Below are 26868 nucleotides of genomic sequence, written 5' to 3'. Positions count from 1 at the left end.
ACTTAGCAGCTCCAATTTCATCATTTTAAAATAAACTCATGGTAAAGCTAGCCGAAGAAAAGTACCACTCCAGTACTTTTTTAAAGGCTGAAATATAATATATTCATTTGATCCACTCAAAAGTAATGGTAGTGGAAAGATCACTTAAGTGTTTGTTTCTTAGGAGAGATTTGCCCTACCAAACTTGGATGAGTTGTAGTCTAAAAGAAAGAAACTTCTAGCAATACCTCTGCAGATAGATGACTAATTAAAGGACAAATGGCACATGTTTTAAAGAGAGAACTGCAAATAGATTTCAGAAGTACTGGTGCTAGTACATTTTCTTAAACCTCACCTAAGCAGTAATGCCTCTGAAAGATCTTAGTTAATATTGTCTATTTAATTTAGAATCTTCGTATTACTCACATATATACATTTCTGTGTTGTATAGAAATGTACAGTTTCTAGGTCCTATAATATCAGGAACTTACCAATAAAAAATAATTCTTATTGTCTTGACTTTTTTTCCTCTCCCCAGGGAAATTCAGGGCTTGGTTTCAGCATTGCAGGTGGTACAGACAACCCACACATTGGAGATGACTCAAGTATTTTCATTACCAAAATTATCACAGGGGGAGCAGCTGCCCAAGATGGAAGATTGCGGTATGTTTTACACTTCATGTTTTAATGTTGAATTCACTTTAGAGTGCTTTCTCGAAGCATACTGGACAAGGAATAAGTACAAAGAAGGAACACTATCATAACTAATATAGTGTAACATGTTCAAACAACATGCAAATGAATGAAAAAGATAATTTTGCTTTTAGCATTGTTTTCTTCTTTTTGCTTATCAGTTTCTTTTTGTTTAACTCAGTTTTATCCTAGATATTTTATTTTGAATAACTGATTTTAATGTTTGTGACCAAATTTATGGAAATCATGTTCCTCGCATACTTTCAGATACATTCACAAAATATTTTCCATTTGTTTCCTAGTTTGGAAGCATGTAGATAAGCTTATTTAAGATAGAAAGGATTATATATGTCTGGTTTTATATCCCATACCACAAAGAGTAAAGTTTATACAAACTTTAAGTAAATTTAATATATTTCCTTAGATAAAAATAACAGTGGTCTCATTTAAGTAGTGTTCTATTTTGGAAGGTGTCTTTTACAAACTTTGTATTTCATAAATTATAGCACTGTTCTATTTGTGTGTTGTTTTATTTATTTTATTTATTTATTTTTTATTGGTTGTTCAAAACATTACAAAGCTCTTGACATATCATATTTCATACATTAGATTCAAGTGGGTTATGAACTCCCATTTTTACCCCAAATACAGATTGCAGAATCACATCGGTTACACATCCACATTTTTACATAATGCCATATTAGTAACTGTTGTATTCTGCAAATGTCTTCTTTGATATAATGAGAGCAACTAAGAACAGAGCAGGGAGGAAGAGCAGGAGGAAATGATTAACATTAAACAGAAACATGAGGTGGGAGGGAAAGGGAGAGAAAAGGGAAATTTCATGGAAATGGAAGGAGACCCTCATTGTTATACAAAATTACATATAAGAGGTTGTGAGGGGAAAGGGAAAATAAACAAGGAGAGAAATGTGTGTTGTTTTATATGTGTATATGGTAACAGGCTAAAATTTTAGTGTTAAGGGATTTATATGGTTTCTTAAAAGCAACATCTTATTTTAAGGCTATTGCTATCTTATGCAGCTGTTCAGTTTATAAACTTGACTTCTTACTGGATGTGATAGGTTGTATAATGAAATTAGACATAAAAATTAAGAATATGTGACCATTCATGGAAATGTAGAGTTACTTCCTGGTTCTGTTACTGGCCTTTTATTTGTGCTGCTTGTGTGAATAAGTTATGTTTCCTTTGTTTCACTTACAAATATACCTATAGAACTAAGGTACCATTGCTTTGGGTAGTAGAATTTTTTTCCTCTCAAGAAAGTTAATTAGATACAGAAGCTTATCACAACCTGTATTAATATTTTAATTGTGTTTTGTTCCTCTCCCTGCTAATTTGAGATGGATTTCCCCCGCCCTCCCACCAACAAAATATCATGGAGTCAAAACTGAGACCAGAGCTGGGGGAACAGGTTAGGATTAGGAACAAATCAAATTTTTTAAAATATGTATTTTTAAATTAAGTTATTCACATAGGAAACCTTTGAAATAAATGACTTAATTTTCAAGAAATAAATTCAATCTTTTAATTCACTTTTTTCATTTGATAAGTCAGTGGATTAATCTGCTTTGACACCATGTCTTTGAGCCTCATTTTTAAAAATCTTAAACAGCCCTGTTGCTTATTTTTTTGGGTTCTCATCCATCAGTTTCTTCATCTATATAATGAAGATAAAAGCTATACCAACATTACAGACTATTGTAAGGATTAAAACACTAAGAAAGTACCTAGCATATGGTTAGTGCCAAATGTTTGCTGGTTTTATAAAGGATCTTAATGCTTACACATAAACCTATAAATGTTTAATGTTTTGTGTAATAATTTATTACGTGTACTATTTGTTTTGTTCCCTTTGCTCACCTTTGGGTAGTGATTATCTTTATACATTAGAATTTAGCATGTAGCACCTTCACATTTATGTTTATTGGAGTCAATAATCTCTTTACCTTAAAAACAAAGATTACAAAAATTTGATAAAGTGGAAAATTGGTATTTAAGTTTTTGAATATTTTCTCAGGGTTAATGACTGTATATTGCGAGTAAATGAAGCAGATGTTCGTGATGTAACACATAGCAAAGCAGTTGAAGCATTGAAAGAAGCAGGGTCTATTGTACGCTTGTATGTAAAAAGACGGAAACCAGTATCAGAAAAAATAATGGAAATAAAGCTCATTAAAGGTCCTAAAGGTATGTAGTACATCATACTAAAACAAATTATAAAGTAAGCTCTCTGAGTTAAATGTAACTGTGATCTTATTTTTGATATATATCTCCAAATTAGCAAAACTTAATAATCTTCTATAGTACGTAAGTGGATGGATTTAGAGAATCTCTCATTTATATGGATTTTTTATCTTAAGTAGAATGTTAGATATCTGCATTCCTACTAAGATTATAAGATTTGAAAAGCTTTTTATGTTAATTTATGTATACTATTACACATTTTACTGCTGTGAACACAAAGTCAATGTATAATTTAACTTCCATGTGGTGTATATAGGCAAGATTTCCAGTTGGGTGTGGTGACGCACATCTGTAATTCCAGCAATTCAGGAGGCTGAGGTAGGAGAATTCTAAGTTCAAAGCCAGCCTCAGAACTTAGTAAGACCCTGTCTCAAAGTAAAAAATTAAAAGTGCTGGGGATGTGGTTAAGTTTGCCCCCAAGTTCAATCCCTGGTACCAAAGAAAAAAAAAAAAAAGACACACAAAGATTTCTATAAACTATCTTTAATGAATAGTTTTTAAGAGCAGGAATCAAAATCTCTATAAGTAGATTAGTCCCTACGTAAGTATTTGAACATTAAGATAAATGAAATATTCTTGTCCTTAAAAATTTGAAGATAGATATAGTGTTTACTTTCATGTGTGATAATTAATCTGCAATGTATTTTAAATGCAGATACATAACTTAAGTCAAAAAGAAAAAAGTATAGTGTTTATCATAAGCAGTTACATGTACAATGAGGACTGTTAAGGTATGATTTCTAAATGTTTAAAAAACTGAGAAGATTAAAAATAAATGGAGGGCTGGGGTTGTGGCTCAGTGGTAGAGTGCTTGCCTAGCACATGTGAGGCCCTGGGTTCAATCCTCAACACCACATAAAAATGAAGTAAAGATACTGTGCTCACGTACAACTAAAATAAATAAATAAATAAATGGGAATATTGATTCCAGCATGTGGCTTCATGGAAGAAGTAGAATTCCAATAAATGGAAAAGGAACAGAGGGCTGAGAATTTGTATTTCTTATAAATTATTTTAATCTTGTGAACATAGTAAAAGTATTAGCAAACATAATTAAGAAGAAAAAACAGTAAAACATAATTTTTAATACCTCTTTGGACTGACAATCCATTTACAAAAAGACTTAAAGAAGGAACCAGGGGGAAAAAGCAATCTGTTTGTAATTGTCCCGTGGTTATAGAATAAATACTTAGGATTTTTAAAGTAGATAGATAAATAGATTATTTTCTATTTAAAAAAAAAGTCATTAGTATGATGGAATTATCACCCTCTAATTTTCAGCCATTTGTTTTTAGGTTTAATTTTGCCTTTATTGATGAGAATCTTAATCTAGTGTTTTCCAATCAGGTCTTGGGTTCAGCATTGCTGGAGGTGTTGGAAATCAGCATATTCCTGGAGATAATAGCATCTATGTAACCAAAATAATTGAAGGGGGTGCAGCACATAAGGATGGTAAACTTCAGATTGGAGATAAACTTCTAGCAGTAAGTATAAGAAATCTATTGTTTTAAAAATCATTTGGATTTATATTTTTTCTCTTGACAGATTCTAGAATTCCTATATAAGTGAATTTTAACAGTGTTTTATCAAAACCTGAAAAGTGATTCTTAGTGATTGTTGGTATTTATTTGCCATTTCCATTTCTTCTACCAGCCCCTCACTTGTCTCTTTTATTCCTTTCTCCCTCTCCCTCTCCTTTCCCCGACCCTCCCTCTTCCCCTCTATGAGGGGTGGCCCCCATTGTTAAAGGATTGAGGGCTTAAAAATGCACAGAATTGTTTAATCACAATCCTTAAATTTATAATGCAGTGTCATCTTGATGTATGACCTTCTTTTGTTTTACTTTAAATAATTTATTTATAATATAATGAAAACTAGTGAAGTTATTACTAAGCCCAAGAACTAAAACATCAACAATTTTGTGTTTCTTACTCTATTTTACCACTTTGCAGATTTTATGCCAAATTTCTTTTGCAGAAAAGCAGGGTGTGGCCATTACATGAAGTTTTAGAGGGAAAAGTCTGCTGGTATTTCTTAACAATTTGTAATGTTAAAGCGTGTGCAGCTGCTGAATAAGGCAGGTCAAACTTGAAAGACAATAAAGACCTTCTCTTTATACAGGATAGCATTTATTTTATTAATAATATAAAAACAAAAATGAAAGGCAAAAGTGAAAAGAAATACATCACAAGATTAGGAGAAACACCAACACCTAAAGTCATTAACTAAGAAAGCATTATCCTAACAACCCGAGTGACCTAGTGATTCCCTCAAGGTCACTTCATATACCACCCTCCAAGTACTGCAAGATGGAAAAGAGGGAGTGATAGCCTTGAGATGTGTGAGTGGTGACTGAGACAACCTATGGAGAAGTCTGCATTCTTTTGATATGCTGTCAAGAATGTGCAAAGGGGTTGAAGTTGTGGCTCAGTGGTAGAGTGCTCGCCTAGCACATGCAAGGCCCTGGGTTCAATCCAAATAAAATAAAGGTATTGTGTCCAACTACAACTAAAACAAAATATTAAAAAAAAAAAAAAAAAAAAGAACGTGAAAAGGTCATGGCAGGCACATGGGCAGGGAAGATCGTTAATGTTTTCTTTAGCCTTTTACAATCATTAATTATAAAACTATCTTTGGTATAAGATATAAAGATACATGGAATACTGATAAATACACATTAATACAGTGGGAATGATTATGTGGTAAATTATAGTATTCTTAACAAATGGTTTAAACATATATGTCTAAATATTTTGTTTAGTAGAATCTAGAAACTTTTTAAAACTGTTGTATATAGTCTAATACTTTTTCACTCATATTGTCTTACTGAGACTTGACCATGTTGCTGCCTTGAGTTGAAATTTATTTATTTCACTTTTATATAATATTTAATTTTGTGACTATCTCACAGTTTATCCAGTCTTCATCAGTAACTTCTTTGGTCCATGTTTCTTAGAAATATGGGAGCTGATTTCAGAGAAGTTGATTTCAAAGAAGCTAACTAGAAAATGAAAAGTAGAGAATGAAAGAAAGCGAATACAAGGTGGAATGTTTGTAAGCTGGCTATAATTTCATAAGAAAATACAATATGTCTTTGTCAGGTAGAAAAATCTTCTAGGCAGACAACGTGGAACCCCTAAATCTTATCTAGCCATCCAGGGAAAAGCAAGAAGATTTACATTCTGGCCCCTGTTTGTCTCCCCTGGCTTTCATTTTTCATTTTCAGTTTTACATATTGTAATCTACCCTGTAGTAGATTTCTGAATTCTGTTACCCATCTCCTCTGGGCACTGGTAGGGAAGCCAACTCCCACTTTCTGTGTTATACCATTTCACCTGAGCTCAACAATGGAGGGAAGAGCTAGAACTGCAGTAGTATAGGTAGATCAGACTTGGGCCTGTGACCTGTTTGTGCTCCCACTATGTGGGACACATCAGCCATGCCCAGACCCAGCTAGAAGAGGCTGAGACCTGGTAACAGTAGGAGTCTAAGTGAAAGTAGCAGTATCCAGGGCATTTCATTGAAAAAGCACCCAAGGCCGAGAGATCACGTGGGCTCAAGTGAATTGGCAAAGGCTCATAAAGTGGCGTAGTATAGTGGTAAGTTGAGCTATTTCCACTTTTTTGCTATTATGAATAATTCTGCTAGAAAGTGCCTGCGGTATGTTCTGGTGAGCATTTGCTGCAAGAGTTTCATTGGCTGTTTATTTGAATTATATCATTTGATGTTTTATTACCAGAAGTATTAGGGGGGTGGTTCTGGGGATTTAGACCCAGGGGGGTACTTTATCACTGAACTATATTCACAGCCCTTTTTATTTTTTACTTTGAGACAGTAACTCTCACTGAGTTGCTTAGGGCCTCATCAAGTTGCTGAGGCTGCCCTTGAACTTGTGATCCTCCTGTCACAGCCTCCTAAATTGCTGGGATTACAGGTGTGTGCCACCATGCCCAGCCCTAATAGTAGTAGTTTTAAAACAACAACTCAAAAAAAAAAAAAAAAGACAAACAAACAAAAAAAAAACTGTTGTTTTCCATACTGCTGTAAAGTTTTACATTCCACCAGCAATAAGATTCTTTTGTTCTGCATCCTGTCCAATACTGCAAAGAGATTTTTGTTGGGATTTTTTTTTTTTAAAGTTAATGATGGTGAAAAGGAAATAACAGAATTCTAACTTAATCCTCTTACAGCTATGATTGCCTTTCTTTCCCCTACATGAAACACCTTTTCACCATCACTGCCTACACATACACGTATACACACACACACTCCAGTTTTTAAACAGCTTTCTATCTCCACTAGGTTTCTCACTTTTATTGTTTAACATGGCTGTCAAGTTTTCCTTTATGATTTCTCCAGAACCAATATTCTTCGTATGGAACCAGCAATCTGTGCTGATTTACCATCGTGGCAATCTTCTCATTCTCTGTGGAATCCATTTTTAATGAAGCTTTTGTTCTTGTAATTACTCTGAAATTATGCACTTCTCAGTCCTCATCTGAATTGACTTACTTGGCATTTGGCACACCATCCTTCTTCTCCAAATACTTTTTTCACTTTGCTTAGCAGTCACTCTCTTACTTGATAATTTCTCTTACCTTACTAGCCACACCTTACTCTCCTTTTTTGGTGCTTCCTCATATCCCTTACCTCCAAACATTGAAGTAATTCAGAACTCAGGCCTTGTATACTCTTGTTTATCAGTGCTCACTCCTAAGGACTCTGTTTTCTAAACTGTAAGTCAAAACTGGCAAATGGGCAATAAATGTTCAAATTCAAAATTTCAGGTTATCTTTTTTCACACTACACATTGAATCCCTTAGCAAATCTTGTCAGCTCTTAATTAGTTATCCAGTGCTGCTAAGAAAATTCAAAATGTAATGACTAAAATAACAAAAATAATGTATTTCCTTACAGTTCTGAAAATTGGGTAGGGCTTGGCAGGTTCAGCTTGTCCTTAATTCCCACTTGGTATTAACTGGGGTCGCTCATCTGAGCCAATCTACTTCCATATAGGCTCAAACATATTATGGGCAAGTTAGTGTTTCCTCCTGTTGGGAGATCAGTTGGGGCTGTTAGCGTTTAATTCCCTAGTGACTTCTTAAGTTTAGGTTGAGTTTCTTACAGGATGGTGGCCGGGTTCTTAAAAATGAGCTTTTCAAGAGAACAAGCTCTAGAGAATGGTGTTTATCAATCCTCTCTTTACATCATGGTTATTGTATCTCTCTGGCTAAAACTAGTTATGTGGCCCAGCAAGATTCACTATAGGAAGAGATTTTTGTAAGGATACTAATATCAGGAAGTATAGCTCCTTGCAGACTACTAACAATATACTACATTTGTATATTTAAAAATTCAGGCAGTCCTCACTTTGCATAGCAGTATAGACCATTAGAATTATCATGCTGGTGAAACCTTGCAAACAGTTTTAATAATCACTGAGTAAAATTGACAGTTCTTCTATGACATTTGAATTTTGGGGTCAAAGCATTAAAAATTCTATAGTCAATTATGAAGGTATAAATTAGAGAAAAGAAAAATACATTAAAACTAATATTTTAGTACACTATAATTTAAAACATAAATGTTGATAATGCTTTATTTCATTAGTAAATCTTGTAAAATGTTGCAAAAGCATCAAAGACCAATGTAAACCTAAAGCAAGGAGAAGGAAGAAAATTTATTATAATAAAGATTAGAACAGAAGTAAATGAAACAAGATATAGAAAAAACATAGACAAGATCAACGATACCAAAAGTTGGTTCTTTGAAAACATCAACAAATTGCCAAGCTTTTAGCTAGACTGTCCAAGAAAATAAAGAAGACTCAATTTCTAAAAGCAAGGATGAAAACAGGGACATAAGAGAATGTACTATAAACAACTGGACAGCAATATCTTAGATAATTTAAATGAAATGGACAAATTACTGGAAAGAAAAACTACCACTTTTGTCCAGTGTTATACTAGAAATTCCAGTCAGGACAGCAAAAACAGGAAAGATAAAACATTCAGAATAGAAAGGAAGGCACTGAGGATGTAGCTTAGTGGTAGAGCACTTGCCTAGCATACGTAAGTCGTGGGTTCGATCCCAAGCCCTTGAGGGCGGGGGAATAGAAAGGAGATATAAAACTGTATTATTTGCAGATAACATAGGAAGTCCTAAAAAGATTAATAGAATTAATAAACAAGCTTATAGTGTCAGTACCTAAAAATCGGTTACATATCTATATAGAAGATAGCTGAATTATCAGTAAATAATTGAAAATACAACTCAATTTGACTATTAACAATGGAAGTACAAATTAAATATAACTGATGTACAAAGCACACACATCATTTTATATTCAGTGTTGACAGTGGTATAAGTGAATGGACATTCCCACGTTCTGTAATAGTAAATGTAAATTTACTGAAGCCACTTAGGAGAAAAAATTTAAATATCAATCTGAGAATTATTTAAGAAATTATGGTATAAACACACAATGGAGTACTGTGCAACAGTTTGTTTTTTAAGGTGGTAATTCTGTGTCCCAATGTGGAGCAGTCTCTACTGTACTTATTATTAAAAATCCGGGGCTGAGGTTGTGGCTCAGCAATAGAGCACTTGCCTCACATGTGCAAGGCCCTGAGTTCGATCCTCAGAACCATATATAAATAAATAAATAAAATATTAAAAATCCATTTGCAGGGGGCGGGGGTTGTAGCTCAGTGGTACAAAGCTTGCCTCACACATATGAGGCACTGGGTCCGATCTTCAGTACCACATAAAAATAAATAAATAAAATAAAGGTATTATGTCCATCTACAACTAAAAAAATATTTCTGAAAATCCATTTACAGAGCATAAGTTGTAATATGGTCTCATTTGTTCAAAAAAGGAAAAAAAACTAAAATGTACCCATACACATTATATTCATGAATGCCTAAGAGGAGGTTGAGGCTGGTGGAATAAAAAGACTAGTGGCTGAAATCAAGATTGGCTATTTCAATATATTTTGTGTATTTTCAAAATAACAGTGACCAAAATTTCTGACAAGAACAGCTTAGAGGATGAGAAGTTTATTTTGGCTCACAGTTTCAGAGGTGTTCACTCCATGGTTGACCAACTCCATTACCCTGGTTTTCTGCCATGGAGACAGAAAACCATGGCAGAGGTACTCTGCTTGTGGTGGCCAGAAAGCAGAAAGAGAAAGTAAGGGGAGAGTAAGGGGCCACAGGAGATGAACGTTTCCAAGGCATGCCCCCAGTGACCTACCTCCTCAAGCCATCCCCCACCTGCCTACAGTTACTACCCCGTTAGTCCATTTACACTAGGATGGACCAGTTAGTTTACAACTCTCATAATCTAATCATTTTACCTCTTAATATTCCTGCATTAGCACAAGCGCTTTTAAAGGACACCTCATATTCAAACTATAATAGTTATATAAAAAAAAAAACTTTGTGATGATATGGACAGTAAAGATGGGTATTTTCTTTCTATATAGCATACTTTGTTTTCCTTAAATCACTCCCAGTTTCCCCTATATTTTCATGTAATTTTTTTTTAACTAAAGCAATGTTTTTAAAAAATAAGTATCTCTTGGGATTTTCTTTTAGGTGAATAGCGTATGCTTAGAAGAAGTTACTCATGAAGAAGCAGTAACTGCCTTAAAGAACACATCTGATTTTGTTTTTTTGAAAGTGGCAAAACCAACAAGTATGTATATAAACGATGGCTATGCACCACCTGATATCACCAACTGTAAGTCTGTTTGCTTAAGCTTGCTAAAATTTTTTTAGTTGATTTTATTTTTTTAAATATATGACAGCAGAATGCATTACAATTCTTATTAAACATGTAGAGCACAATTTTTCATATCTTTGTATATGAAGTATGTTCACACCAATTCATGTTTTCATACATGTACTTGGGGGGTTTTGTGATTTTTTTGCATTACAATTCTTATTACACATATATACCACATTTATCTTATTTCTTCAGATGAAATGTTCTCAGTGTAATAACATCTAAACATTGTAGGGCTGGGGATATGACTCAAGCGGTAGCACGCTCGCCTGGCATGCGAGCGGCGCTGGGTTCGATCCTCAGCATCACATACAAATAAAGATGTTGTGTCCGCCAAAAACTAAAAAATAAATATTAAAAAATTCTCTCTCTCTCTCTCTAAAAAAAATTGTAAAATTTTAAAAGAACTCTTAATCATTTTAATCTAATAATTTTTTAAAAATCTATTTTAAGTGAGAAACTTAAATAAGAAGATGTAATCCTTTTCCCCCTTTACTGCTTAATATTTAAAGCATTGATTCTGAGGCTTCTATGTAAATAATAATCACTAAAGGGAATTTGCAAATGATGCTGATTATTGTCCTGTTCTAATAGTTTTGGGCACGAGCACAGAAAGTTTATTAACAAGACTAATCTTGATGCTTCTTCCTGGAAAGATAGACTACAACTTCTATTCAATGTTATATGGAAATTCTAGCCAAGGCAATTAAAAATAGAAAATAAAAGATACTCAAAATAGAAAAGAAGGGATTGGGGATGTAGCTCAGTGGTTCATGGACTGCACTTTGAGAATCACTGCTTTTCAGTAGTTCCAGAAGTTAAGGGATTTTCTGTTCTCTCAGTACATTAGAAAGAAAGTACTGTGGCGGGGCATGATAGCGCACGCCTGTAATCCCAGAGGCTTGGGAGACTGAAGCAGGAGGATCACGAATTCAAAGCCAGCCTTAGCAAAAGTGAGGTGCTAAGCAACTCATTGAGACCCTGTCTCTAAATAAAATACAAAATAGGGCTGGGGATGTGGCTCAGTTATTGAGTGCCCCTCAGTTCAATCCCCAGTATAAAAAAAAAAAAAAAAGTACTATGTTTGTACTTTAAGCTTCTAGTGTATTGCCTATTGCATGCAGCCCAGTTGTGTTTCATACAAATTGTTATTAAACTACTTACGTGCAAGTTTCTTCCCTGATTTTGAGTATTTTAAAATGTATAAGCTGAGATGAGATTTAAATGTATTTTAATAGGGTCGTGTTGACTGAAAAATGGGAGCATTATATGTTCTACACATTGAATTAATGTTAAAAGAACCCATGAATAGTAAATATCTTAAATGTACTTTGTAATTTCCTTTTGTGTGTTCCCTTTTTTAGTTGTGATTTTTGTAAATGATAGTATTTTCACTTTTAAAATGATTAAGATTTTTTATCACCACTAATCATTATAAAGTAAATACAAATTATATTATGAAATCTATTTACTGTCCCCCAATCATTCATCTTTGTTATCTGCTCATTGATTTAATTACTCAAGTATAACGAATTATTTTCTTAATAGAATTATCCTTTCTAATGGACAGAGAACTTGTACTTCTTTTATGTCAAAGGCAAGTCAAAGCATGCTAGTCAATTTGAATGCAACCCATTTGAAATTCTCACATACCCTTTGTCCTACACATGCACTTCATATAAGGACTTTGTATATTTTTTTGTTGTTGTTGTTATTTAAGATGCAGTAATTCTAGTAAGAATCTGATTCAAGTATCAGTCTTATTCTGAATATTGTCTCTTCAAGACAGCCACATGCACATTTGGGATAGTTGTTTCACAAATTGAGAAAGGAGTGCCCTAATTATGACCAAACATACAAATTGTCATGCTGCTTCTTTAATTAATATGTTAAACAGAAAAAAAGTCATTTTATATTGAATTATCCTTTTATGTATAATAGCATAACATTTAAAAAATGGTAGAACTAGTTCTAAAGTGTGATTAATGATTGGTTATCTGTCATAAGGGCAAAAGCTTGATATTTATTTCTTTGTTGTTGTTTCTATTATTAAATGAATAGAACATTATGAAAAAGTTTGCAGTTCACCTTGCTAGTTTATTATATTTTACTTTCACTTCATCAGCAACTACAATTATGAATTTTATTGCATTCTTCCAGTCTGGTGTTTTTGGGGGGTTTTTTGTTTGTTTGCTTGCTTGCTTTTATTTTTCAGTTTTAGGCGGACACAGTATCTTTATATGGTGTTGAGGATCGAACCCAGCATCCCATGTCAGGCAAGCATGCTACTGCTTGAGCCACATCCCCAGCCTGTTTTTTTAGATTTTTTTTTAAGGTGGACACACAATATCTTTATTTTTTATTTTTATGTGGTACTGAGGATCGAACCCAGCGCCTAATCCGTCTACCACTGAGCCACAACCCCAGCCCTGTTTGTTGTTTTTTAATATTTATTTTTTAGTTATATGTGGACACATCTTTTTTTCCTTTCCATTTTTCCATTGCAATTTTTTTATTCTAATTTGTTATATATGTCAGAATTCATATTATTAATATAGAGCACAATTTTTCATATCTCTGGTTGTATATAAAGTATATTCACACTATTCGTGCCTTCATATATGTACTTACAGTAATGATGTCCATCTCATTCCACCATCTTTCTTACCCCCAAGCCCCCTCCCCTTCTCTTCCTCTCCTTAGCTCTATCTGGAGTTTATTTAATCCTCCCATGCTCCCCTTCCAGAACCCCATTATGAATCAGCATCCTTGTATCAGAGACAACATTCTGCATTTGTTTTTTTGGGTTGGCTAACTTGACTTAGCATTTATATTCTCTAACTCCATCCATTTACCTGCAAATGCCATGATTTTATTCTCTTCTAATGCTGAATAGTATTCCATTGTGTATATATACCACATTTTTGTTATGCATTCATCTACTGAAGGACATCTAGGTTGGTTCCACAGTTTAGCTATATAAATTGTGCTGCTGTAAACATTGATTTGGCTGTGTCCCTATTGTATGCTGTTTTTCAGTCCTTGGGTATAGAATGAGGAGGGTCTAGCTGGGTCAAATGGTGGTTCCATTCCCAGTTTTCCAAGGAATTTCCATACTGCCTTCCATATTGGCTGCACTATTTTGCAGTCCTACTAACAATATATGAGTGTGCCTTTTTCCCTACATCCTCGCCAATACTTGCTTACTGTTGTTTGTATTCTTAATAGCTGCCATTCTGACTGGAATAAGCTGAAATCTTAAGAGTAGTTTTGATTTGCATTTCTCTAATTGCTAGAGATGTTGAACATTTTTTCACATATTTGTTGTTTGATTGTATGTTCTCTTCTGAGAAGTGTCTGTTTAATTCCTTGGCCCATGTATTGATTGGGTTATTTGTTTTTGTTTGTTTGTTTGTTTTGGGGGGGTTGGTATTAGAGTTCTTTATATATCCTAGAGATTACTGCTTTATCTGATGTGCATGTGGTAAAAATTTGTGCCCAAAATACAGGATTTCTGTTCACCTCACTGATTGTTTCTTTTGCTGAGAAGAATCTTTTTAGTTTGAATCCGTCCCATTTATTGATTCTTGATTTTAATTCTTGTGCTATAGGAGTCTTATTGAGGAAGTTGGGGCCTAATCCAACATGATAGAGATTGAGGCTTACTTTTTCTTCCATTAGGTGCAAGGTTTCTGGTTTAATTCCTAGGTCCTTGATCCACTTTGAGTTGAGTTTTGTGCATGTTGAGAGATAGGGGTTTAATTTCATTTTGTTGCATATGGATTTCCAGTTTTCTCAGCACTATTTGTTGAAGAGGATATCTTTTCTCCAATGTATGTTTTTGGTGCATTTGTCTAATATAAGATAACTGTAGTTATGTGGGTTGGTCTCTGTGTCCTCTATTTTGCACCAACTTTTTGTTTTGTCAATTTTTTCAATTGTTTCTTCTGTTTCAATTTCATATTTTGGTGCCAATATCATGCTGTTTTTGTTACTATTGCTCTGTAGGATAGTTTAAGTTCTGGTATAGTGATGCCACCTGCTTCACTCTTCTTGCAAAGGATTCCTTTAGGTATTCTGGGTCTCTTATTTTTCCAGAAGAATTTCATGACTTCTTTTTTTTTTAATATTTATTTTTTAGTTTTTTAGGTTGGCACAATATCTTTATTTTATATTTATGTGGTGCTGAGGATTGAACCCAGTGCCTCATGCATGCTAGGCGAGCACTCTACCACTGAGGCACAATCCCAGCCCATGACTTCGTTTTCTGTTTCTATGAGGAATGTCATTGGGATTTTGATTGGAATTGCATTAAATCTATATAATGCTTTTGGTACTATGGTCATTTTGACAATATTAATTCTGCCTATCCAAGAACAAGGTAGATCTTTGCATCTTCTAAGGTCTTCTTTAATTTCTTTCTTTATCATTCTGTAGTTTTCATTGTAGAGGTATTTCGTTAAGTTGATTCCTAAGTATTTTATTTTATTTTATTTTTGAGGCTATTGTAAATGGGATAGTTTTTCTCATTTCCCTTTCAGAGGATTTGTCACTGATTTATAGAACTGCCTTCGATTTATGGATGTTGATTTTGTATTCTACTACTTTGCTGGATTCGTTTATTAGTTCTAGAAGTTTTCTGGTGAAATTTTTGGGGTTTTCTAGGTACAGAATCATATCATTGGCATATAGTGCTATTTGAGTTTTTCCTTTTCCTATTTATATCCCTTTAATTTCTTTCATCTGTCTAATTGCTCTGGCCAGTGTTTCAAGAACTATGTTAAATAGAAGTGGTGAAAGAGGGCATTCCTGTCTTGTTCCAATTTTTAGAAGGAATGCTTCCAGTTTTTCTCCATTTTAGAATGATGTTGTCCTGGGGTTTAGCACAGATAGCTTTTATGATGTTGAGAGATGTTCCTGTTATCCCTAATTTTTCTAGTGTTTTGAACATGGAGAGGTACTATATTTTGTCAAATGCTTTTTCTGCATCTATTGAGAAGATCATATGGTTCTTTAAGTCTATTGATGTGATGAATTACATTTTTTGATTTCCGTATGTTGAACCAACCTTGCATCCCTGGGATGAACCCCACCTGATCATGGCCCATTATTTTTTTGATATGTTTTTTATTCGATTTCTCAGAATTTTATTGAGAATTTTTGCTTCTGTGTTCATTAGAGAAATTGGTCTGAAGTTTTCTTTCTTTCATGTGTGTTTGCCTGGTTTTAGAATCAGGGTGATACTGGCCTCATAGAATCTGAGTTTGGAAGTTCTCCCTCTTTTTCTATTTCACGACATAATTTAAGGAGTATTGGTATTAATTCTTCGTTAAAGGTGTTGTAGAACTCAGCCGTGTATCCATCTGGTCCTGGGCTTTTCTTTGTTGGTAGGCTTTTGATGGCATCTTCTATTTCATCATTTGAAATTTATTTGTTTAAATTTTGTATATCTGATTCATTTTGAGCAAATCATATTACTCTAGAAATTTTTCGAAGCCTTTGATATTTTCTATTTTGAGTTTCCTTTCTCTCTTTTTCTCTTCGTTAGCATGACTAAGGGTTTGTCAATTTAATTTATTTTTTCAAAGAACCAACTTTTTGTTTTGTCAATTTTTTCAAAATTTCCTGTCTTCTTCTAATTTTGGTGTTTGTTTGTTCTTCTTTTTAATAGGGCTTTAAGAAATGTTAGGTCATTTATTTGGTGACTTTTTCTTCTTTTAAGGAATGAACTCCATGAAATAAATTTTCCTCTTAGTACTGCCTTCTTAGTGTCTCAGAGATTTTAGTATGTTGTATCAGTGTTCTCGTTTACCTCTAAGAATTTTTTAATCTCCTTCTTGATGTCTATTACAACCCGTTGTTCATTCAGTAGCATATTGTTTAGTCTCCAGGTGTTGGAGTAGCTTTTATTTTCTATTTTATCATTGTTTTCTATTTTCATTTCATTATGATCCAATAGAATGCAGAGTAGTATCTCTACTTTTTCATATTTGCTAAGAGTTGCTTTGTCGTCCAATGTGTGGTCTATTTTAGAGAAGGATCCATGTCCTGCTGAGAAGAATGTGTATTCGCTTGTTGAAGGATGAAATATTCTATACAAGTCAGTTAAGTGTAAGTTATTGATTGCATTATTGAGTACTATAATTTCTTTGTTCAGCTTTTGTTTGGAAGATCTATCCAGTGGTAAAAGAGGTGTGTTAAAGTCATCTAGAATTGTTGTGTTGTTGTCTGTTTGACTCTTGATCTTGAGAAGTGTTTGTTTGATGAACGTAGATGCTCCATTGTTTGGGGCCTATATATTTATAATTGTTATGTCTTGTTGGTGTATGGTTCCCTTGAGCAGTATGTCGTGTCCTTTATCCTTTTTGATTAACTTTAGCTTGAAGTCTACTTTATTTGATATGAGGATGGAAACCCCTGCTTGCTTCCACAGTCCATGTGAGTGATATGATTTTTCCCAGTCTTTCCCCTTCAGTCTGTGGCTGTCTTTTCCTATGAAATGATTCTCTTGGATGCAGCGTATTATTGGATCTTTTTTTTTTTTGGATCCAATCTGCAAGTCTATGTCTTTTGATTGGTAAGTTTATGCCATCAACATTCAGGATTATTATCAAGACATGATTTGTATTCCCAGACATTTTTGTTTATTTTTGGTATTTAACTTGACTTGGTTTTTCCTTTGATTAGTTTTTCCTTTAGAGTAATACCTCCCTCTGCTGATTTTCATTTCCTCTTCTTGGAATATTTTGCAGAGGATGATCTGTAGTGCAGGCTTTCTAGTTGTAAATTCTTTGAACTTTTGTTTATCATGGAAGATTGTTATTTCATCATCAGATCTAAAGCTTAATTTTGCTGGATATAAGATTCTTGGTTGGCTTGGTATATGTTGTTCTGTGATCTCCTGGCTTTGAGGGTCTGGGTTGAAAAATCTGCTGAGGTATGAATTGGTCTCCCCCTATATGTGATCCGATTCCTTTCTCTTGCAGCCTTTAAGATTCTATCCTTAATCTGTATCCTAGGCATTTTTATTATAATGTGCCTTGGTGTAGATCTGTTGTGATTTTGTATATTTGGTGTCCTGTAAGCCTCTTGTATTTGATTTTACAATTCATTTTTCATGTTTGGGAAATTTTCCGATATTATCTCATTGAAGAGCTTGTGCATTCCTTTGGTTTGAAACTCTGTGTCTTCCTCCATCCCAATAACTCTTAGATTTGATCTTTGGATGCTATCCCATTTGATGTTCTGTTCATGGTTTCTTACTATCTTCACTGTGTGGTCAACTTTATTTTCCAGATTGTATACTTTGTCTTCATTATCTGATCTTCTGTCTTCCAAGTGCTCTAGTCTGTTGGTGATACTTTCTATTGAGTTTTTTATTTGGTTTGTTTCCTTCATTTCAAAGATTTCTGATTGGTTTTTTATCTTTTTGTTGGAATGATCAATTTTTGCCTGTATTTGCTAATTTAGGTCATTCTTTAATTCATAGATCATTTTAATTATGAACAACATTCTGAACTCCTTCTCTGACATTTCATCAACTTTGCTGTCCATGGGATCTGTTTTTGTAGTATCCTGATTTGTTTGGGGCACTTTCCTCCCTTGTTTTTTCATGTTGTCTACGTGTCTTCCCTTTTTGCAATGTGGATCTGAGATATTACATTTTCTACCCTATAATCTTGTAGTATCTGTGCAGATTATCTGTACCTCACCTTGCTGCTGGGCTTCCAGACCCTGCAGGTGTCACACAGTGGATGCTACTGCAACTAAAGATGGTGGCAGCAATAGTAGAGGTAACTCAAGATAGCAGTGGAGGTGCCCCAAGATAGATGCAACGTCTTTCAGAGATGGGACTGAAATGGTAGGCTTTACACTGGCTTTGGGAGGCCTGCTCCAAGATACAGTTGCTTCTAGGCCCTCTTTGTAGTCGAAAGGTGGAGCTACTATGTGGGGAAGACTTTGGTGATGTCTGCAGTGTCCCTAGATGGAAGTGGGTTAGGCCTGAGCTCCCATTTGGGGGCAGGGAGAGTAGATGACAAACCCGGACCTACCCTGAACCTGGGTCCTGTGCAGGTTGGCGAAGGCGGATCTTGGACAGGCTAACTAAGTCTTTTCTTTATATGCAATTCTTGAAGATTTTGTTTGGGCCTTTTAAAGCATTTGTGTTTATAATTTTTTACATAAATGATTTTTACCTGTTAGCTTTCCTGAAGCCCTTGTTATCAGATCATCAACTTATTGTCTATTCCTTATATTGTAATCACTTGGTGTCCTCCTCAAGGATTAGGCTTTAGTTACTGATATTTGAGTGCAAGACCATTGTTTTCTTGCTACTTTTATCACATTATCATTTCTAGTGATAGCCAAAGTCCACACTGATGATTCATCAAAAATGCTGGCTTTTTGATTTCTTGATCTCTTCCTAACTATCTTGCCCTCCATTTCAGCTTAGGTGCTTTCTTCCAAGATGATACTTTAGACCTTATCTATAATTACCAATACCTTCATCATCTCAAAAATATCAGTTTATTTTATCCCACTCTCTATCTACACTCATCAATTCATTTACCCCTGCTCTAACTACCAGTGTAGTCTCATTTTGACCTTCCACTATTTGATATCACTTTGTTGCCTCCTTACATTTCAGTTTTCATGTTTTACTTAGCACAGACTCCATGGTTTGTAATGATACTCATTTTCATACACATATCTTCCAGTGTTTTGACCCTTCCTTCTTAATTGGCAAAATCTCAACACTTCTTCAACCAGACTCTTATCTTATCCATTCCTACTCCCTGAAAGCAGAATGTGACTGGAGAACAGCACAAATTTGTGCTGTCTCTTAATTATGCCCATTAATCTTAGGTGGAGCCTTGCTCTTGCCTAAGTCATTCTATTTCTCAGTGATTCCTCAAACCTCCTTCACTTGCCATCCAACTTCTCAGTCATAGCTGATGGCCTTGAAGAGAAATTCCTTAGTCTTCTCTTTTCAAATATATCTGTGTAAATACCTTTTTTACCCCAAATTCTGCTTTTCCTTGTTTTATAATGGAATAACTATTACTGTTCCTATGGGAAAAGAGGTCTTCGATTTGTATATTGAATCTCTTCTTTTTCATGAATTTTGCTTTCCCAATTCCCAAAATCTTTTTTGCCTTTTTTGGGGATTTAGCTCTGTCTCTTATCTACTTACATAATCACATTCTCTCTCTTGGATTATTTACCGTGAGCACACAAACATGCTATAATGTTCTTTTTTTTAAAATTTGTTTTAATTAGTTACACATGACAGTACAATGACCTTGATATATCATACATTTGAATCAGATGGGATATAATGTCTCATTTTTCTGAGTATACAGATTGCAGAATCACATTGGTCATGCATTCACATATATACACACAGTAATAATAATGTCTGTTTCATTCTACTATCCTTCCTATCTCCCCAATCCCTCCCCTCCCCTCCCGCCACTTCTCTCTCCCTAATCTAGGGTAACCGTATTCTTTTTTTTTTCCCTCACATCTTCGTACATGTATTTTGTATAACAATGAGGGTCTCCTTCCACCATCATGCAATTCCCTTTCTCCCTCCCTTTCCCTCTCACCCCTCTTCCCTATGTAGAGGTAATCTTCTTCCCATGCTCTTCCTCTCTTCCCCATTTTGAGTCACCCCCCTTATATCAGAGAAGACATTCAGCATTTGTTTTTTGGGGATTGGCTAACTTCACTTAGCATAATCTGCTCTAATGCCATCCATTTCCCTGCAAATGCCATGATCTTATTATTTTTTAATGCTGAGCAATATTCCATTGTATATATATGCCACATTTTTAAAATCCATTCATCCATTGAAGGGCATCTGGGTTGGCTCCACAATCTAGCTATTGTGAATTGTGCTGCTGTAAACATTGATGTGGCTGTGTTCCTATAGTATGCTGTTTTTAAGTCTTTTTGGTATAGTCCGAGAAGAGGAATAGCTGGGTCAAATGGTGGTTCCATTCCCAGTTTTCCAAGGAATTTTCATACTGCTTTCCAAATTGGCTGCACCAATTTGTAGTCCCACAGCAGTGTATGAGTGTACCTTTTTCTCCGCATCCTCGCCAGCACTTACTGTTGTTTGTCTTCATCATGGCTGCCATTCTTACTGGAATAAGATGGTATCTTAGAGTAGTTTTAGTTTGCATTTCTCTGATTGCATTTTTTGATTGATTGTATATTCTCTTCTGAGAAGTGTCTGTTCAGGTCCTTGGCCCATTTGTTGATTGGGTTATTTGTTTTTTTTTTTTGGTGTTTAGTTTTTTGAGTTCTTTGATACCCTAGAGATTAGAGCTCTATCTGACGTGAGAGGGGTAAAAAGTTGTTCCCAGGATGTAGGCTCCCTATTTACCTCACATATTATTTCTCTTGCTGAGAAAAAAGCTTTTTAGTTTGAATTCATCCCATTTGTTGATTCTTGGTTTTAATTCTTGTGCTATAGGTGTCTTATTAAGGAAATTGGGGCCTAGCCCAACGTGATGGAGATTAGGGCCTACTTTTTCTTCTGTTAGACGCAGAGTCTCTGGTTTAATTCCTAGATCCTTGATCCATTTTGAGTTAACTTTTGTGCATGGTGAGAGATAGGAATTCAATTTCATTTTGTTGCATATGGATTTCCAGTTTTCCCAGCACCATTTGTTGAAGATGCTATCCTTTCTCCAGTGCACACTTTTAGCACTTTTGTGTAATATAAGGTAGTTGTAGTTTTGTGGGTTAGTCTCTGTGTCCTCTATCCTGTACCATTGGCCCACCAGCCTGTTTTGGTGCCAGTACCATGCTGTTTTTGTTACTATTGCTCTGTAGTATAGTTTAAAATCTGTTATAGTGATACCACCTGTTTCACTCTTCCTGCTTAGAATTGCTTTAGCTATTCTGGGTCTCTTATTTTTCCAGATGAATTTCATAATTGCTTTTTCTATTTTTGTGAGGAATGCCTTTGGGTTTTGATCGGAATTGCATTGAATCTGTATAGTGCTTTTGGTAATATGGTCATTTAATAATATTAATTTTGCCTATTCATGAGCAAGGTAGATCTTTCCATCTTCTAAGGTCTTCTTTAATTTCTTTCTTTAGCATTCTGTAGTTTTCATTGTATAGATCTTTCACGTCTTTTGTTAAGTTGATTCCAAAGGTTTTTTTTTTTGTTGTTGTTTTTTTGAGGATATTGTGAATGGGGTAGTTTTCCTCATTTCCTTTTCAGAGGATTTGTCACTGATATACAGGAATGCCTTTGATTTATGGGTGGTGATTTTATATCCTACCACTTTGCTGAATTCATTTACTAGTTCTAGAAGTTTCTGTAGAGTTTTTTGGGTCTTCTAGGTATAGAATCATATCATCAAAAATAGTGCTAGTTTAAGTTGTTCTTTTCCTATAGTTATTCCTTTAATTTCTTTTGTCTGTCTGATTGCTCTGGCCAGTGTTTCAAGAACTATGTTGAATAGAAGTGGTGAGAGAGGGCATCCCTGTCTTGTTCCAGATTTTAGAGGGAATGCCTTCAGTTTTTCTCTGTTTAGAATGATGCTGGCCTGAGGCTTAGCGTAGATAGCTTTTACAATGTTGAGATAATTTCCTGTTATCCCTAGTTTTTCCTAGTGTTTTGAACATAAAGGGGTGCTGTATTTTGTATTTTCTGCATCTTTCGAGATGATCATGTGGTTCTTATCTTTAAGTCTATTGATGTGATGAATTACATTTATTGATTTCCGTATGTTGAACCAACATTATATCCCAGGGATGAATCACACTTGATCATGGTGCATGATCTTTTTGATATGTTTTTGCATCCGATTTGCCAAGATTTTATTGAGGATTTTTGCATCTATATTCATTAGAGATATTGGTCTGAAGTTTTCTTTCTGCTATAATGTTCTTTATCTCATATGAGTACAGAGAGACCGTCAAGATAACTCCAAATATTGCTCCTTTTTAAAATTTAATATCACAGTTTTCCTACTATGTAAAGAACTTCTTCATATTAAAAAAGGAAAGAAATATACCCAAATAGAAAACTAGGAGTACTAAAAGTCCTTTTATTTAAGAAATGGTATTTAGACTACTCATAATAAGAGAAATGCAAATTAAAACTACACCATTACTTGGTAGGGGATGTCAACTTTCCTTGTTTTTTACTTAGGGGGGAAAAACTTTTAAATTAAGGTAATAAGAATGGTTTTGCTATTACGTTAGCTTTTATTTTCACTTAATTACAATGTTGGTCCTATAAGATCTTTTCTATTTTTAATGCACAATAATTGTATATAATATATATTGCCTATTAGCTAACTTTTCCTCAACTCTGACCAAAATACCTGACAGGATCAGTTTAGTGGAGGAAAGATTTATTTTGGCTCATGGTTTCAGAGGTTCAGTTAGCCAACTCCTAGGCAGAAGCATCATGATAGAAGGATGTGGCAGAGGAAAGCTTTTCAGCTCATGGCAACCTAGAAGCAGAGGAGATGGGCAGGAAAAAATAAACCCTTCCAGGGCACACACTAGTGACCTTCTTCCTCCAACTAGATAGTCTGTTCAGCTCTCCGGAGCCCTCATGATTCATTTCTTCCCTGAAAACCGTGCTTCTCAATCTTGCTGCATTGGAGACCACGTTTTCAACATATGAGCTTTTTGTGGACATTCCAGATCAAAGCATAACAGATGGGATACCATGTGATAATTCAGAACATATATACAATGTATAAAATAATCAAATCGCATGTAAAATTTTTGTTAGAGAGAACTGACATCTTTATCATATTGGGCTTTTCTATCCATGAACTTATATTTCCATTTATCCATAGTTTGTAATGATACTCATTTTCTTACATGTATCTTCCAGTCTTTTGACCCTTCCTTCTTAATTGGTAAAATCTCAACACTTCTTCAACCAGACTCTTATCTTATCCATTCCTACATTATTATGTTAGGTATAATTTGAATTATCTGTCAGTACTTTTTTCCTTTAATTTTTAAATGAAGAAAAACTTGACATTTGGAAAGGGACACATTTTTTCAGACTTCAGCTTAATGATATTTTTTGCATAATGCCTGTACCTTTGTAACCATCTTATTAAATATTTATAGCACCCCAGAAGGCTCAAGCCCCTTCTTTTTTTTTCCTCTTCTTTTATTACTGGGTATTGCACCCAGGAACACTTTACTACTGAGCTACATTCCCAGCTTCATGTATTTATTTATTTATTTGTTTGTTTGTTTTTATTTATTTATTTTTTTATACATTGATTGAACTCAGGGGCACTCGGCCATTGAGCCACATCTATTTTGTATTTTATTTAGAGACGGTCTCACCATTGCTGAGGCTTGGCTTTAAACTCTTGATCATCCTGCCTCAACCTCCTGAGCTGTTGGAATTACAGGCGTGCGCCACCATGCCCAGCCTATTTATTTTTTGAGAAAGAGTTTCACTAAGTTGCTTAGGGCCTTGCTCAGTTGTCAAGCCCCTTAATCAGTATTCCCACTCCAGAGGTAACACTTGAATCTCGGACAATAATTCTGCCTCTTTTTAGTGAGATATATATATGTCTATGCATGCATTACATGCAGATATTTAGATCTACTTGTTCTTAAATGTTTTGTATAGCTTGTACTCTTGTATCTTATGGCTTTTACTCAAAGGTTATTTTCAATCAAGTGTTTTGGTTTTTATTGCTATAAATTATTCTGTTTTATGAATATACAAAAAATTTTCCATTTTACCATTGGGTCTGAATATAGCTGCAGTGGACATTTTTAAATATTATTGGACATATGCATACATTTCTTTTGGAGGGAGATTGCTGTGTTATATCACAGACATTTATTTTGTCTTCAATCAATACTGTTAAAACAGTTTCCCAAGTTTGGAAACAGTTTATATTCCAGTTTTCTACATCTTCACCAATATTTGGTATAGTCAGTCTTTTTAGTTATAGATATTATGAATATGTACTATGATACATATAATTTATTTATTTATTATTTATTTAATTCTGATTATTCCCGGTGACTAATGGTATTTAGCACTACTCCTTGTGCATATTGTTTTGACTGTCATCTGTAGTGTCTGTTGAATTCTTTCCTACTTTTAAATTTTTTTCATTATCAATGGATCTGTGTTTTATTTATTTCTATGTGGTGCTGAGAATTGAACCCAGAGTCTCACACATGCTAGGCAAGCACTCTTGACACTGAGCTACAACTCCAGCCCTGTTGATTTCTTTCTATGCTTTAATTAGTTTTGACAGTTTTTTCCTTATTGATTTGAAGGAAGTGTTATGTATTCAAAAAGAAACTCTAATCAATTATATCTATTGCAAATATGTTCACCCAGTTTGTGTTTCTGTTTCCTTTTTGGTGAATAAAATTTCTTATTTTAATCAAGTCAATTTATCAATCTTCTCTTTCCTGATTCCTGCTTTTAGTAGCTCATTGGAATCTTTCTCTGTCCCAAGGTCATGAGAAGACTTTAGAAGTTTTATTCAGACATTTAGATTTGATTCATTTTTATTTTATTTGTTACAAATAACATGAGATTTTTTTTTCATACAGATATCTGGAATGATCCAGCATCCTTTATTAAAAAGATCACCTTTGGGCTCTGAATTGCATTGGTGCTTTTATTATATCTTAAGTGACAATATATTATGTTTCTAGACCTATTTTTCATTGATCTATTTCTTCTTCCACCAATATCACACTCCCTTTATTATAACTATATAATAAATGTTGATTTCTAGCAATATAAATCTTTCAAATTTTTTTAAAGATTATGTTTAGTTGGGCTGGGGATGTGGCTCAGTCGTAGAGTACTTGCTTTGCACATGCAAGGCCCTGGTTTCAGTCCCCAGCAAAACACACACACACGCGATTATGTTAGGAATAATTTGAATTTCCTTAATGATTTTAGAATTTAGAAATGTACAGATCAATTTAGGAAAAATAGAATTGAGTCTTTCATCTAATCTACGAGTACTTCTATCTGAATTATATAGGTCCTTATTTCTCAGCAGTGTTTTATAGTATAGTAGGGATTTTATAAATCCTTTGTTAGGTTTAGATGAGGGTATTTGATGTTTTGGATGTTATTTTTATGATACTTTTTTTAAAACCAGGGATTGAGCCTAGTGGTGCTTAACCACTGAGTAACATCCCCAGCCCTTTTATTTTAAGACAGGGTCTCACTAAATTACTTAGGGCCTTGTTAAGTTGAGGAGGCTAGCTTTGAACTTTCGATCCTCCTACTTCAGCTTCTTGAGTCACTGGGATTACAGGCATGCACCACCACATACAGTTTAAAATACTTTTACATATTTTTAATATATATATGACTTTGTACATTGATTATGTGATTAACACTCCTGTTAAAAATTCTAATAAAATGATGGGAATTTTCCTGCTTTCTTTCCCATCTTTAACTATTTATTCATCTCCCTTTTTTTGATGCTCTGATAAGACCTCTAGTTTAATGTTGAATAGAAATGATGATAATGCATATAATTGTCATATTCTCAAATTGTAGGGGAAAACATAATTTCACCATTGCATATGGTGTTACCAGTAAGTCTTTTGTAGATACCCTTTATCATATTAAGAAAGTTCACTTTTATTCCTGATTTATGAAGAGTTTTTATCTTGTGAATGTTACATGCTGTCAATTCTGTATTTACTGAGATGATTTTTCTCCTTTATTCTGTTAGTGTGATAAATTAGTTGATGCTCTTATGTTGAACCAACTTTCCATTTTTTAAATAAACCCATACAGTCTTTATATTTTATATATCATTAGGGTTATCCTGATCACATTTGTTGAGGATCATGCATCCATGTTCATAAGGGTGAACACAGTGTTCTGAAATTTTTCTTATATTTTCAGGTTTGGTATCATGGTTATGCTGGTGTCAAAATGAATTGAAAAGCATATATACTTTGTTCCTTTATCCCCTGAAACTGTTTGCAAAATTGGCTTTATTTCATCTCTAAATGGTTGGTTGGATTTATCAGTGAAATCATCTGTCTTGACCTGGAATTTTCTTTCTTCCTTTTTTTTGTTTTTTTAAGAGAGAGAGAGAATTTTAATATTTATTTATTTATTTATTTATTTTT

At 34.2% G+C, this 26868-nt stretch overlaps 1 protein-coding gene across 29 annotated transcripts in view; it reads left to right on the top strand.

Moving 5' to 3' along the window:
- The window catches only part of Dlg1 (discs large MAGUK scaffold protein 1), a 271999-nt gene that overhangs the window by 166511 nt on the left and 78620 nt on the right, over nucleotides 1-26868 (top strand). For all 29 annotated transcript variants that reach the window (XM_058583549.1, XM_058583552.1, XM_058583560.1 and 26 more), the window contains 4 exons: nucleotides 518-642; nucleotides 2714-2883; nucleotides 4288-4424; nucleotides 10542-10686. In XM_058583549.1, coding sequence (XP_058439532.1) covers nucleotides 518-642; nucleotides 2714-2883; nucleotides 4288-4424; nucleotides 10542-10686 — 577 coding nt within the window. The remainder of the gene's footprint in view (nucleotides 1-517; nucleotides 643-2713; nucleotides 2884-4287; nucleotides 4425-10541; nucleotides 10687-26868) is intronic.

This window comes from Marmota monax, unplaced genomic scaffold (genome assembly GCF_021218885.2).
Source record: "Marmota monax isolate L192 unplaced genomic scaffold, Marmota_monax_Labrador192_F-V1.1 WCK01_AAM20220418_F8-fsc00052, whole genome shotgun sequence".
Lineage (NCBI taxonomy): Eukaryota > Metazoa > Chordata > Mammalia > Rodentia > Sciuridae > Marmota > Marmota monax.
This window is presented reverse-complemented; position numbering and strand designations above follow the sequence as displayed.